At 43.2% G+C, this 13,360-nt stretch overlaps 1 protein-coding gene across 1 annotated transcript in view; it reads right to left on the reverse strand.

The window, feature by feature from the left end:
* Positions 1-945: 945 nt before the first annotated feature.
* col22a1 (collagen, type XXII, alpha 1) overlaps positions 946-13,360 on the reverse strand; it is a 100,580-nt gene continuing 88,165 nt past the window's right edge. The window contains 12 exon segments of the mRNA XM_034160422.1: positions 946-2,257; positions 2,350-2,427; positions 2,757-2,939; positions 3,015-3,081; positions 3,188-3,259; positions 3,261-3,368; positions 4,358-4,402; positions 4,493-4,528; positions 4,609-4,680; positions 5,341-5,394; positions 5,518-5,571; positions 6,191-6,244. Coding sequence (XP_034016313.1) covers positions 2,064-2,257; positions 2,350-2,427; positions 2,757-2,939; positions 3,015-3,081; positions 3,188-3,259; positions 3,261-3,368; positions 4,358-4,402; positions 4,493-4,528; positions 4,609-4,680; positions 5,341-5,394; positions 5,518-5,571; positions 6,191-6,244 — 1,017 coding nt within the window. The 3' untranslated portion in view covers positions 946-2,063.

The raw sequence follows: 13,360 nt of genomic DNA on the forward strand, positions 1-13,360 counted from the left end.
TGCAAACAATGCAATGCACGTGTACTCATTGGTTTTTGGTGTGGAAGGAGGAGGACACAAGAACATTCCCAAGTCAATGAGCAACTCTGAGTTCAAAGATCATTTAAAAAGATACATAGAACATAACAGTGTGGAAAATCTGCGTAGAAAAAGAGAGTGATGGTGCAGACAGAAGCACTGTGAGGAAGTCATAAAAGCATCTCTCAGACCGACAGCAAAAAAATTTATTCATGTGCATTATCTAATTTGAATCTGATTCCTTGTTGAAAGTCTGAGCAGCAAAAGTAACATAAATCCGTTTGTGTGTTTTTGTTTGTTTGTTTGTTTTAGAATCAGTTACAAATCTCATTCATAGGTGGTTTTGAAATGTGATTCAAAGCATATATTTGCAAATCTGTTTTCTTCTGAAAGCTCAGATTGGATTCTGTGTGTTACGACTGACTTTTCATGCCTTTACAGGGTGAGAGCTATGGTACCCCCCCCCCCCCCCAACTCACAAGCGGGTAACAACACAAAGAAAAAAAAGCCATAACTCATTAAATCATGTCCCAAAATGGTCACAGAAGACTGTGTGGAAGAAAAGTCATTTCAAAGACAAATGATGTGAACTTCACTTGTACATGTGTCAGACACACGCGTCACATCTGAGTTCCCAGTTTTAGTAGAGGTGATTTGAGTGGCCGTGTACTTTATGTTGCTTCACCAGTCGAAGGTTCATGGACATTTAAAACAAGGTTGAGTTTGCAGAAAGGCTTGTGGAAAACCCAACCCTTTGAGTTTAAGAATTTTAGAGCTTTTTTATGGTTTCCAAAAAAAAAAAAAAAAAAAAAAATGTGCAGAAACAATAAAAATCTGCAGACACCTATGTAGGTGAGTTCTTTTTATAGGTCCTGCGAACACCAGTTCCAGACCTACAGTGCACCTTCAAACATGGTTCTGCACCACTTAATTTTTGATGATGGATAAAAAGAATTTCAGAACGAATATTAGTGGACTTGAAAAAGATTTTTCAAGTCTGAAGCTGTGGTCACCTCATCTTAGTCAAAATGATCTTAGATGCCTCTTATTCTGTATGAGGTACAAGCGCAACAAAATCTGCAAAGCAGTGCAACTGTTGAGGCAACTGCACTTACTAAGCTAACGCTAACCACATGTCTGAATTTCCAGAGTACTGCGACACAGTATTAGTTTTCAGTGGAAACTAAAGTAAAAACTACAAGCCTGTCCAAGGAAAGGTCAGATTTCAAATCCAGGTTTGCAGTAAATAGTCAAGTTCCGAATATGTGCAGTGATTTGTGGTCAAGCTAGCGTCATGGCTAATGCTAGATATGGAGAAAGCGACAGTGGCGTTGTTGGATGTACATCCTATTTATGTTTAGAGTGTTGTTGTTGTTGTTGTTGTTGTTTTTTCATACATCATTTCATTTATTAGTCTGAAAAATGTACATTCATGTGCAGTTGTGAGACGACACTACATAAAAACACTGCCCCCAAGTGGCAGGGAGGAAATGCACAATCATGACAGTGTGCATAATTCTTAACTCTTTAAAAACATGTCTTCATAAAAATAAGTACTGGTCAATCAATACCCTCAATGCCGTCTGTGACAAGAAAACAGATTCTCTTGACTGATTATAAATCAACTGGAAAGACGCCCTCAGTGACACATTGGTTTTTATGAAATCTGTTGTTCAAGTTGTGTGCTGTGAAGGGAAAGTGGTGTCAGCCAGAAGAAGAAGAAGAAGAAGAAAAAAACTATTTGTGCAAGAACAACCTGGCTGAACTATTTGAGATCATTACTGATGTACTGACAGTATCAAACACGTGCGTGAGGAAACCTGTTCAGCTGCCCTCTTACCCCATATCAGCCCCTCTTATATCCCATCCATCATACCACAGGCAGACAACACATGCACAAGAAAAAATTAAAAAAAATCTGACCGGCAGCATGTGTTGCTTCAGCTCTCCACACTGAGGTTATCTTGAAAAACGAAAAGTTCTTGATTCATAATGACACGATGGAGTTCATAAATACAGCTGGACTTCAAGCTCATTCTTCCTTTTTAAGTCCCCTTGACATTTTTGGTGTGGGGTCTGTGTGCCAGGCTGGCGTAGTAGGCGCACTGGGTGGGGTCACAGCTGCCAGGAGGTCCCGGGGATCCAGGTTGACCATGTGGGCCAGGGTTTCCAGGCTCACCCTGGGTTCCGGCTTGTCCAGGGCTTCCGTCTTTACCATAACCTGGCAAACCAGCTGGACCTATAGAGGAGGAATTTGAAGAAACGTTAGACTGGATCATCTAAAAGACGTATGACCATCCAAATAAAGATGCAGTACTAAGACCGTGTTACCGATTGGACCAGCTGGGCCTTGTTCTCCTCTTTCACCAATTCCAGGCTCTCCCTGATCTCCTTTTGTTCCTTTCTCGCCTACAGGGAAAAGAAACCCAGAACAGTTAGTCAACTTCTGATTTTTAAACTTAATGTTGTGAGTTAAAATTATGTTTGTTTCTTTGAATTCCACATATAATTTGTGAATTTTAATAGATAAATAAATGTGAATTCTATTTGACTTGATGGCAGTGAAAGTTATGTCAAAGTCTGGCTCGAACACTGTAATTGTGAAGTTATAAAAAAGTGATTGCAGTAAGAAAACTTTCATTTCAGAGCTTCAGTGTTGCATCCTTTACAGCATCAGGATTTGAACCAGCAACCTAAGTCAATGCACCCCTTCAAACAATCTGTAGTCGTCATTCTACCTTTGGGACCCATGGGTCCCCTGGGTCCTTCGCCTCCATTTTGTCCAGGCATACCAGGCTCACCAGGTGGGCCGGTTCGTCCGGGACTGCCATCCTTACCAGGTGGCCCGGGAGGCCCCGGACGGCCTGCTGTACTCTTAACATGAGCTGGCTGGATCTGAGCCATGAGGTAAGCCAATTTAGCTAAAAATAAATGAAAATAAAATCAAACAACTGGGTTCATTTCGGGCCAAGCAAGATGAATGAAATGAAACTCACCATCTAGCTGTTTTGCCAGCTCCTCTTGGATGAGTCGTCTCATTTGCTCCACTGACACAGATTCCCCCTAAAACAGAACAATTTGATTATTAAAATGAAAATCAAATGTGCACATTGCTGCTGCATCAGAATTCTAACAGCGTTGAACCAGATTGACATTCATCGTATCTCACCCTTGGTCCTGGGAGACCTGGGACTCCAGAAGGTCCTTGTGCACCAGGAGGACCTATTTCTCCAGGTGGTCCCCGACATTCCCATCATCCCTGTGTGGCCCTTCCTTCCAGGGGGCCCAGGGTTTCCCGGCATACCTGGCTCTCCACCCTGTCCTTTATCTCCCTTCAGTCCAGAGTCACCCTTGAGCAGACGTGAGGCAAAACATTGTTACTGTACATCACATTTTAGAATACAGATAATGAACCAGGTCTCTGTATTGCAATTCACAATGTGGAATCAGTTCAATGACATAGTTGTCACTGTGCTGATGGGCTCAGTTTTGCCATTTTATCCACAGGGGAATATTGTGAGTTTTGTGGCTCTGAGCTTAAAAATCCTCTTTGTGTCTTTCACGACAGTCAGGACTGCCGCAGGTCAAATTGGAGCCCTGAGGGACATTTTGTTATGAGGTCCTCTGGATATATACACAGTGACACTATGACCTGTGTATATGTGACCTTTTGTATATGTTATTGTGGTTAATCTTAATTTAACAGTGTTAGTGTTATTTATTTGTGTTTTTGTAGTTCAATTGCTTTAGTCGGTTTAGTTAAGTGTCATGTTGCTGTTACCATGAGTGCTGTACTGCATTTGTCTTCACCACTGTGTGTGTAAACATAGAAGCACCTGCTTGCATCAGAATATGGAAAAGACTCCATGTGCGCCAGGTCTCGCTTTAGAAAGAACTCCTCCCCTGAGCGCTACATACCTGCCACCCAAGAGGTCACTCATCCTCAGTAATGCCCATCACCTGGCACATAGTCTTTTAAGTGTCTGGCTTATTGCCCTCTACAAATCGGCCACAATGGGAACACGGGTGGAATTGTCAGAGGAAGTTCCCACTGCTTGACCAAATGGTCTCCCCTTTCAGCGGCAAGGAGACGGGACAGTGTGAGTCTGTTAGAATACGACACTTCTGAGATGCTACCCAGATACATGTACACAGTACATGTTTGTTCGTTCATTCATTCATCCATTATTTTGGACATCTTTATTTACCCATGTGTAAATATGAGAATAAATGCAGGAGAGGTCTCGACAGCATGAAAATATTAGTTTGTGATTTGAATGGATCATTAATTTCTTAAAAAGCCATTTTGTTTTATGTTATTACATCCTCCAGTCTTCACCTTCTCTCCTTTGACTCCTCGATCTCCAATTCTGCCCGGCATCCCCTAAAAGCCCAAAAGTAAATTAATGTGAGGAAGCATTTCACTGCAAAATAAAGCCTCTTTTACTCTTGAGTAGTCTTCAGAAGTACTGACCTGTTTTCCCTCTGGACCGACTGGACCAGCTGGACCCTGAAATTACCAATGAAAGTAAACATCATCTTCAGCCGTTCATAGCTGTAACATTTAAAAGATGGACATCCACCACTTACTGCAGGGCCTTTAGGTCCACTAAAACCTGGTAATCCCGGGTTCCCTGCCTCCCCCTTGGTACCTCTAAGTCCCTGTAATACAGCAGAAACATGGCTGTTCATCACACACACACTGGTGACATACTGCTTTTTTGTTTTTAATCTAAAAGCTTCAGTCATTACACAGACTTCAGTGAAATTAATGTTTATATTGATTTTTTTTTTAATAGGTAAGACCATTTTGGATGAATCTCCCCTGTCCTGTGAGGTGATGTGAAAGGTAAAATGGAATAAAAGACAGATTTATAAGGAGAAAGCTGCAAATGGTCAAGTTTTCTGTTCCGATGTTAGTTTTCTGATCTCTGGGTTGCTATCCCTACCAGTATAATCTCAAATATATATTTCTAATGTGTATTTTACGGTTTGTAATCGCCTCTGTGTTAGCCTCCTCATGATGTCATTCTTGTGCTTTTATTTTGACAATCATGCTCCTTGTGTAGGTCATTGGCTTTACTTCCTGAGCACTTGGGTTTCCGGGTTCACGGGTATGCTTATCTCCAGATGAACTGGTTTATACACTATTTAACCATTGTGATATCCTCACTCCAATGCCAGATTGTCTCATCTGTGTACCAGCTTTCTCGTGTTCTGATCTCCAGTTACAGACCCCATGCCCGTGCTGTCTATTGGACTTGCACAAATCTAAAAACAACCAATACACAGCTCAAAAACAGATAGTGGAGCAAAACTCACAGGAGTTCCAGGAACACCTGATTTTCCTGATTGCCCGGGAACACCTGGTTTCCCCTGGGATGCAGATAGAGATGGGGAAGGAAAAAGGGGAAAAAAATGGCATGAGTGTTGCTTTGTGTGGATGTTTCTCTATTTGATGCATCTGGAAGATCTGCAAATGACTAAGAAATCACTCACCGGCTCCCCTCTTGGTCCAACAAGACCTTCTGGACCAGGAAGTCCCTTCACACCCTGCAGGAACAAAAGCAGCACAAAACTGTTACATATCACATATTTTGGATATCAGGAGGAAAAAACTGGATTGCTACATCTCTCATATTGATTCTACCAAACTTAGAACAAACTGACACCAAATATAATTCCAGTAAATCTGTAAAATTTGGCAAAGTCACTGAATGTTTTTAGTCATCTAGGTAGGACATATCGTGAAATTTGGTATTTGGTCTACAGAAGCTTGACTACTTGTTGGTTTTCAACACTTTTTGGCAAACTCTTAAACAGGCTGGAAATGGATCAATATATTATTATTATTATTATTATTAGTTTAGACAGTAGCGTCCACTTTCAACCTCTCTACAGCTGCTGCTTCTGCACAAATCGTCTAAGAAGTTTTTTTTTTTCCCTAACAGAGATTCTGAACATGATAGAATGCCACGTTCATAAATATAAAACTCAGGTGCCTTGATGCTTGATTACATCATCTTTCTTGTAGATCAAAGAAGGCATTGTCTTCTCTTGAACCTACTCACAGTTGTAGGGCTTTGGGAGGTATGTAATTCAGAAACTTGGGCTGAATTTTAATTGTGGTTGTTACAATCGTGAAGCGGTATAATTAAAACAGTTAACAGACCTCCTTCCCAGGTTTGCCCTCACGACCAGGTGATCCAGGCTTTCCATTATCTCCCTGTGTGACACATAAAAGACAAATATTGACATATTTAATTAAATAAATAACACTGACTATGACTAACGTTGGTGATTATTTACTGTCTGCACTGTATCTCTGTATCTTATTCCATGAAGGACAGCGATTTTGGATTCATAAAGACCGACGTTCGGTGACAGTAATTCGGAGCAGTGCAGGCTGACTCTCTGTGTGTCAGGGATTGCCTCTCCTAATGGGATGTCTGCTGAAGGGCTGAGAAGCTGCCTGTCTCGCTGCGTCGGAGTCGGACCTGTCTGTAATGAGCCTTGCTATTGGTCACGGCGCTGTGAAGAAACCTTTCCTGCGGCTCTGAGACCAAGCAGCAGATGCAGTGATTGTCTTAGAGTTGATGTGTGTAAAGAGTGCAAGTGTCAGACTTTCTGTGGCAGGCCCAATGCAGCACGCCAACCAGAGACAGTGCCTCTGCCGACAGACAATAACTACCTCAGACAAGGAGGTTATTTTCAGAACTCGTGTTTTGTGAAAAGGTTTCATCAGATTTTAAGCAATCCTGCTGGCTACGTTGGAGCTAACAAGGAATGAAAATCTGTAAATTTGGAGGCTGAACCTGCAAACGTAGGTGGAGCTTCCATCTCCTGTATTTATAGTTGTAGTGGTGGGTGGATTGGGTGATTGGTGCAGCTCTCTACTGGGTGCTGTTCAAATTAGTGCTGCCATGGCTGCAAAAAACAGCAATAAAAATGTTTTGGATATTTCCTGACATCTGGATTTTTGAGCAAACCGATATAATTTCCAGAGAATAAATGCTTAATTTCACATTATTAGTGATCATTTTTTTCTTTTCAGCAGCACGGTGGCTTAGTGGTTTGCACTGTTGCCTCACAGTGAGAAGGTCATGGGTTCAATTCCCACCTGCAGCCTTTCTGTGTGGAGCTTGTGTGTTCTCCCCATGTTTGCGCAGTTTCTCTCCATGTGTGCCGGCTTCCTCCCACATTCAAAAAACATGCAGGTTAGGTGGATTGGAAACTTTAAATTGTCCATAGGTGTGTGTGTGTGGGTGTGAATGTGTTTGCCTATGTGGCCCTGCGACAGACTGCCGTCCTTTCCAGGATGTGCCCCGCCTTGTGCTCTATGACTGCTGGGATAGGCACCAGCCCCCTGCAACCCTTAATTGGACTAAGCGGTTGAAGATGAGTGAGTGAGAATTCCTTCTTTTCACTTTGTATATGGTTGCGGACATCTTTGTAGTTTTATGTGGCATTTTTGACTAATTATAAGTCTCGCATCATCTGCATATGCTTTGATGATTCTGACTGATTTTGTCTGTACTAGATGGAGAGTTGTGGTCCGACTTGTAATCAAGGACTTGAATCTATCCGTTCTCTTGTACGTAAAATATGTTTGTCCTTTAAATAATTTTTCAGAATCTGCAGTTGCACATCAGATTTCACCAAATCCACCAGCCCGGCATCAAACCGAAACACTGTACATCATTGCATGCACTGAATGCAAGTGCATCATGAACCAGTGTGTCGTAGCGCTGCACTGGCACATACAGTGGGGTAAAAAAGTATTTAGTAAGTCCCTGATTGTGCAAGTTCTCCTACTTAGAAAGATGAGAGAGGTCTGTAATTTTCATCAAAGGTACACTTCAACTGTGAGACAAAATGAGAAAAAAAATCACATTGTAGGATTTTTAAAGAAATTATTTGTAAATTATGGTGGAAAATAAGTATTTGGTCAATAACAAAAGTTCAACTCAATACTTTGTAACATAATCTTTTTTGGCAATGACAGAGGTCAAATGTTTCCTCTAAGTCTTCACCAGGTTTGCACACACTGTAGCTGGTATTTTGGTCCATTCCTCCATGCAGATCTCCTCTAGAGCAGTGATGTTTTGGGGCTGTCGCTGGGCAACATTGACTTTCAACTCCCTCCACAAAGTTTCTATGGGGTTGAGGTCTGGACACTGGCTAGGCCACTCAAGGACCTTGAAATGCTTTTTACGGAGCCACTGCTTCATTGCCCGAGCGGTGTGTTTGGGATCATTGTCATGCTGGAAGACCCAGCCACGTTGCATCTTCAATGCTCTCACTGAAGGAAGGAGGTTTTGGCTTAAAATCTCATGATACATGGCCACGTTCATTCTTCCCTTAACACGGATCAGTTGTCCTGCCCCCTTTGCAGAAGAACAGCCCCAAAGTATGTTTCCACCCCCATGCTTCACAGTAGATATGGTGTTCTTGGGATGCAACTCAGCATTCTTCTTCCTCCAAACACAATGAGTTGAGGTTTTACCAAAAATTTCTATTTTGGTTTCATCTGACCACATGATATTCTCCCAGTCCTCGTCTGGATCATCCATATGCTCTCTGGCAAACTTCAGATGGGCCTGGACATGTACTGTCTTAAGCAGGGGGACACGCCTGGCACTGCAGGATTTGAGTCCCTCTCTGTGTAGTGTGTAGCCTTTGTTACCTTGGTCCCAGCTCTCTGCAGGCCATTCATCAGGTCTCTCCGTATAGTTCTGGGTTTTTTTGTTCACCATTCTCATGAAAATTCAGTAAGGTATATCTTATATTATATTCAAATTCTAAGGTGGAACTATGCTAGTATATAAAGGTATATCTAAAAAGGAAGAGTAAAATAGGAGAGTAGAAAAGAGTAGAGTAGATGATCATTTTGACCCCATGGGATGAGATCTTGCGTGGAGCCCCAGATCGAGGGAGATTATCAATGGTCTTGTTTGTCTTCCATTTTCTTACAATTGCTCCCACAGTTTATTTATTCACACCGACCTTGTCATGGTCTGGCCCTTTTGGGGCCAGCTGTTATGATTTTGGACCTTTTTTTTCCATATTCTGAGCATTTGTACCATGTCTTATCATTGTCATGTTATGTTTGCTTTTGTTTCATTTATTCTCTGTGTATCTTTTCTTTGCCACATATTTAGTTTTGCTTTATTGTTTACTTGCTTTCACTCTTGGTCCCTTAGTTGCTTTAGTCTTAGTTTCATTCTGTTTATCACATTTATTATATTATGCTGTAGTCACAGGGTTTTGTTATTATTTATCATCAGTGTTTCTTATCTGAGTATGTTCCATTTGTTATGTATTGCACTTTCTGTTTATCAGTTATCTTGTTTCATTAATTGCATTATTCTGTAGTCATCGGGTTTGTTTATTCTCTGTTTATCAGTAGTTTATTTTGGCTCTGATCATTTGTGATTTCACTTATGCTTTTATGTCTGGTTTTGTTTTCAATTCTCATGTTCATGCTCTGTCCTGGTTATAGTTGTATTTTAATCTGTCCATGGTTTCTGTTTTTGCCTCATCTTCTTTGTTTGCCCCTGCACCAGCTCTTGGGTCCTTGTCTGTCACTATGACTCTTTTTGCTCTGTGTTTTCTTCCACTTCCACTCTTGCACCTGCTCACGTGTCTTTGTCTCTTTCATCACTCCACTCTGTGTTTTCCTGCTTTCACTTTCTTGCACTGTGCACAATCTTTGTCTTTCCCGGTCACGCCCCTTCCAGAACTTTTACTGACACCTGCATCTTGTTTCACTGATTACACCACCAGTTATTTAAGCCCTCACAGTATCTGTACACCTTCCAGCCCAATTCCTTGCCTTGTTTTTGACCTTGACTTTGCCTTGCCTCTGATAGCTCATATACCGTGTTTTTTGACCTGTGCCTGTTTTTTGTACCACGTCTCAGCCTCTTGTCCTTTTGCTACCTTTGCATCGCTGCTGGACCACCCGTGTACCGAACCCCTGCCTGTTATTAAACCATTTGAACTTCATCAGTCTTGCGAGCTTGCATTTGTGTCCCTCTGGTTTGTGCCACGCCTGATAGAACGATCTGGCCAAACATGGACGCAGCGAGCTCCTCACCTGTTGTCTCACTCGATAACCTTGCTGCCATAAAAAACATTTTTTCTGAAATCAACATTCTTTTTGATTGTTTTCGCTCATGCTTCACACCAGGGAAGAAGTTTGGTTACCTTGACCAAGCTTTGGACCTGGTTGAGGAAAACACTTGGTTGTATGAGTTTTTCCCAGACTTGGAAAGTCTGGATGAGTTTTTTTGCTGCAGGAAGACTCCCAGCCTGGATTGAACAGCCTGAGCAGCACCTACCATCCAGTCCCTCACTCTCTGACAGTGACACCGAGTGGGAGGACATTGACAGTGACACGTCATCTGAGGCTGAAGCACAGGCACTCCAGACCACTACCACGGTGTTTTTCAAAATCCAACACTTATATTTTGAATTTTTAGATCATCCTGATCAGTGGCACAGGCAACAAGTGTTTGAGGCATTAGATCAAATACTGCAGGCCAAGCCTGATATTGTGTCTGCATATCCAGAGTTGATGAACATTAAATCACTGTTTTTGAAAGATCAACTTCCTCCTTATCTGGAAGATCCAATGGACTTTTTGTTTGAATCAGATCTTCATGAGTTCTGCTCTGCCCCGCCTCTTCACATCACCCTCTCTGACACAACAATTACACTTCCTGATTCAACCGCATCAGACTCTCCGCTGTTGCCAGCAGCCCCAGAATCCACGCCCAGGTTGCTGCCTACTCCAGCGCCACGGTGCACGTCCATACAAATGCCGACTGAGCCACATCAGCTGGATGGATGGATGCTTCGACTGGAATCTACACCGAAACTCTCCATGACTCATCCAGCCCCGGTGCCGGCACCAAGGAGGATGCGCACACATCAGCTGCAGTCCTCGGCTCCCGCTGTCACCTCCGCTTTCATGACTGAAGCGCAATCATTGCTCGTCTTCTCGGGAGTGAATACATCAGCCGTATCACTTACCAAGCCATCGGGAAGACCCACGCCATCTCCGCGCTCAGTGACACCCGCCGGGGCCACCACAGCAAACCCACCTCAAGACAAAGTGGAGCCATCCACGACGCTCAAGGAACCTGCAGTGGAGTTCACTCCACTTGCTGCTACAGCCATGAATTCCACTGCTCGCATGCCACATGGCGCAGAACGACTCATCTCACCTAAGATGTCTGTCAGTTCTTATGAAGGATCCATTCGGATTGAAGCCTCAGCAGGACCCCTAACAAAACCCTCGACTCCTCGGCTCATCACTGAATCCACGCCACAGGAAACGCCCTCATCCACGGAGCCAGTGAGCGATTCCATCCCACAGCGCTCTACCACAGGTGCGCCACTGGAGGTATCCAGAACGCTCATAATTCCTGAAATATTAGCACCACCAAAGTCTCCTGAGCCACCAGAAGGACCTTTTGACATTGTCTCAGTTTTGGGTAAGGAACCAGTCGCAACGCATCCTCCTCTGACATCATCACAACTGTCCGGGGAGGTACCAGTCCCACACACTGCCGAAAGAGAATCACTCAAGTCTGCTTCATCAGCGTCTTCACTTTCCACCAGTGTAACGGTGCAGTTTCTGAAGGAGGACTCATGCAACGCCACTGGTAGGACAGGTTTGTGCTTTTTTGCTTTGAAATGTCTACATGTGATTCTTCACCTGCTGTATACACCAGGAAAGCATGTTAGCCTCACCAGTCAGTTCTTTTCCAGGTTGTCTCAGGGCAATGTCTCTAGAGAATTAACAGTCTTTTATTTTGTTTTGCAGTTTTTCTTTATTTCTTTGGGACGGGCATCATTCGCATTTTTATTTGAAGCTGATCGGCTACTCGTTTTTTGGTTGTTTCTGTGTAGACTCTCAGTTGTCCAGGTGGTATCCATAGTAGAGAGATTCAAGCTTCTCTACTATGTTTTTTGGTTGTGTTTACTTTTTACCCTGGGTCTTTCCAAGATCCCAAATTTATGGCTATGCTCTGGGTATGTTTCTAACATTTTTTTCATTATATGCAAGTTTGGTTGACCTGTTTTTTCTCCCCAGTCGTTCTTTTGTTGGTTTGCTCCTTTTGGCAACCCTCTTAAACCATTCCGTTGGATGCTTCATTTTTGCCAGTCTGTTGTCACACAGTTCTGCTTCCCTGGTGGTAAGGTGCTAATATTGTTGTGTTCTCTAGACCCATTTAGTCCTCCATGGGGTTGGTTTCTTTTTTTTTTTTGTCACAACCTGCAGCCAGTTTTCTCCTTGGCCTGTTTCACCATTGTTTCTTTTTCCTGTTCTTTGGTCAGTTATTTTATGGTAACTTTGCGGAGCTGGTCCTTCTTTTGGGTCTTATGTCCTGGATATTCAGGGATGCCTTGGGTGAGATTTTCTGCGTGTTTAGTCAGCTCCTGTTTCTCTGTTATGTTGGTGGATTGGTTATCTTTCTTTCTTTCTTTCTTTTTTTTTTTTTCTCTTGTGTTTATGTTTTACCCACGTTCCGTTCGAGAGGGGATTTTTCCCTTCCTCAGTGCAACTGTTAAGTCTCTCCTTTGGTGTCCTATGCGGTTCCATAGGCTTGGTGCCCTGGAAAATGTTGGGGTTTTAGATGATTGGTCCCCCATATCTGCCTCGGGTTCACCACTTGCGCTTGCCTCCGGTTCTGGTGAGTCTCCAGGTAGGTCACCTGACTCTACCTTAGTTCCAGTTGGCCACCGGGTCCGGCCCCCCGACTCACCAGGGATAGTTGGGGGGTCTTCCTGTCGTTCCACCGGTAATACAGTTTTTTTTTCTGCCAGTTCTAGTGGGCATTCAGCCTTCCCTTTATTTCATGGCCTCCCTCGTACTTGCTCCCCAGCCATTTTGGGGGGAGGGTTGCCGGCCTGTTCGATTGTTCCCCATGTGGGTTTTGGTTGCCCTCCTGCTTACAGTCCCCCTGGGTGCTGGCCCATGTTCCCTGCTCTTTCTGCCCTCCGGCCATTCCCCCATCCCCCCAACCTTTGTCGGCTGGTATCTGTGGTTCTCTTGGGACCGCTGGGGGCGATCCATTGGGGCGGGGGTACTGTCATGGTCTGGCCCTTTTGGGGCCAGCTGTTATGATTTTGGACCTTTTTTCCATATTCTGAGCATTTGTACTATGTCTTATCATTATGTTTGCTTTTGTTTCATTTATTCTCTGTGTATCTTTTCTTTGCCACATATTTAGTTTTGCTTTATTGTTTACTTGCTTTCACTCTTGGTCCCTTAGTTGCTTTAGTCTTAGTTTCATTCTGTTTATCACATTTATTATATTATGCTGTAGTC

Source organism: Thalassophryne amazonica, chromosome 20 (genome assembly GCF_902500255.1).
Source record: "Thalassophryne amazonica chromosome 20, fThaAma1.1, whole genome shotgun sequence".
In the NCBI taxonomy this organism is placed as follows: Eukaryota; Metazoa; Chordata; class Actinopteri; order Batrachoidiformes; family Batrachoididae; genus Thalassophryne; species Thalassophryne amazonica.